The following is a 2,334-nucleotide window of genomic DNA, read 5'->3' on the forward strand; positions in this document are numbered from 1 at the left end:
TCACTATACTATAACACAACTATCATGAAATAATTCTGTGATCACACTACGTCGGATCAATTCAGTTACTTTAGAATTCAATCAGAATTATAACATCTTCACAGTCAGTTTCAATTACGTTAGAAACTTTACAACTTCAGACACAACAGATCTAATACAACTCTGCCACCACACTGCGTCGGGTTGATTCAATTACTTTAGAATCTTACAGAATTATAAGAGACCAACAACAAGTTTCAGTTACTTTAGAAACTTTAAACTTAAGCACTTTGCTTCAGTTACTTTAGAAACAACGATTCCAATACAGCTCTGCCACCACACTACGTCGGGTTAATTCAGTTCCGTTAGAATTTTAAACAGAATTATACGAAATAGGCTTAAGAAATCCTCCTGCTAATACTGAATAAACTTATCTTCTATCCTTACAATTTCTTTTCTAGATTTTTTTAAACAATAATTCAACACAAAAGCATTTACTGAGCTCTCATGTTTGCAGATTGTTCCAGATAAATGTGAATCATAAGATTGTCAAATCAAGTCACCTATAGTTCTATAATGCTTTATACCAGAGGTCCCCAACCACCGGGTCGCGCCCCACTACCGGGCCGTGGAAGAATTGCTACTGGGTCGCAAGATAGTTCTGGGAAATATGTGTATAGATATGACTGTTATTTATTGCGTGTTAGTGATTGTTCTTATTATTAAGTATTTTCATTGTATGCGATTAACATTAAGTAGCAATTTGACGATTCATGTTATATAAGTAAATGAAAGATTGCTTGGATCTGTCAAATATTAGGGGTTAAACGGATCGCAGTTGATCCGTGATACGTAGGGATGAGACCCTATACTGGTCGGCACGCTCGTGATTCGCAGAATAATCTGCCAATTTACACGTTCCTCTTTGTTTCCTCTTTTATATCCATTAAAATTCAGGAAATTGAAGTAGATCACAGTTGATTTATTAATCTTGAATGTTACAAAAATAAACTGATGCAACTTAACATTGAAAGTAAAATACAAAATAATTCAAGCTGCAAATTACAAGAGCACCAGAAAAACATTGAAAGGGAGAAAGAAGCTCTAAAGACCGTGTGCTCCCAGTAGACCACGCCATCTCATTAGACACCTGTGGCTTTATCTTATGGTTTGACACGCACGTGATTCGCAGAATAATCTGCCAGTTTACACGTTCCTCTTTGTTTCCTTTTATATCCATTAAAATTCAGGAAATTGAAGTAGATCACATTTGATTTATTAATCTTGAATGTTACAAAAATAAACTGATGCAACTTAACATTGAAAGTAAAATACAAAATAATTCAAGCTGCAAATTACAAGAGCACCAGAAAAACATTGAAAGGGAGAAAGAAGCTCTAAAGACCGTGTGCTCCCAGTAGACCACGCTTTAGATAATGTTTCTTTGTCATGTTGCTTGTAACGTCTGGTTAGGACAGAGTCGTCCAGATATTTTATTGCTTGATGCATTATTGTGTCACAACTGATGAGGCCGCAGCATCAGATCTGAAAGTGCTGGATCTGAAGATGATCTACTTACTGTGATTGTTTTTTGTATGTCTGTGTAGACAAGATGATTGAATGAAACGCTGTTGTAGTAATGCAAAACTCTTTCCACACAAATAACATGAATGCAGCTTCTCCTTTGTATGAACTCTCAGGTGATTCTTCAGGTATGATGCTCTCAAAAATGTTTTTCTGCACTGATCACATGTGTACAGTTTCTCTCCGATCACACGTGTAAGGTTTCTCTCCAGTGTGGATCCTCTCATGTGTTTTCAGATTTGATGACACACTGAATCTCTTGTCACAGTGTGAACACTTATAAGGTTTTTCTCCAGTGTGAATCATCTGGTGCTGTTTTAAACTGCTTGCTGAAGTAAAAGTCTTTTCACACTCAAAGCACATGTACTCTCTCACACCAGTATGTATTTTCTGATGTACTTTTAAATGTTGTAGTAATGAAAAGCTCTTTCCACACAAATAACATGAATGTGGTTTCTCCTTTCTATGAACTCTCAGGTGATTCTTCAGGTATGAAGCTCTCAAAAATGTTTTGCTGCATTGATCACACGTGTGTGGTTTCCCTCCAGTGTGGATGTTCATGTGTTTCTTAAGGTTTGATGATTCTGTGAAACTCTTCCCGCACTGATCACAAGTGAATGGTTTCTCTCCAGTGTGAACTCTCATGTGAACATCAAGACTATATTTGCATGTCAAACTCCTTCCACACTGAGTGCAGGTGAAAGTGTTAATTAATTGTGTACATTAACCTAAAGTGTAAGCAGATGTTTGATTGTTTAGTTCTCTCCTCTA

At 36.5% G+C, this 2,334-nt stretch overlaps 1 protein-coding gene across 1 annotated transcript; it reads right to left on the reverse strand.

Moving 5' to 3' along the window:
* Positions 1-1,725: 1,725 nt before the first annotated feature.
* Positions 1,726-2,271, reverse strand: LOC107690097 (zinc finger protein 679-like; the record flags this gene model as incomplete). The annotated part of the gene is made up of 1 exon (XM_016488334.1): positions 1,726-2,271. A coding segment is annotated over one exon (546 nt), but the record flags the coding sequence as incomplete, so codon positions are not given.
* Between the last annotated feature and the right edge of the window lie 63 nt (positions 2,272-2,334).

Source organism: Sinocyclocheilus anshuiensis, unplaced genomic scaffold, assembly GCF_001515605.1.
Source record: "Sinocyclocheilus anshuiensis isolate Anshui unplaced genomic scaffold, SAMN03320099.WGS_v1.1 scaffold2251, whole genome shotgun sequence".
NCBI lineage: Eukaryota > Metazoa > Chordata > Actinopteri > Cypriniformes > Cyprinidae > Sinocyclocheilus > Sinocyclocheilus anshuiensis.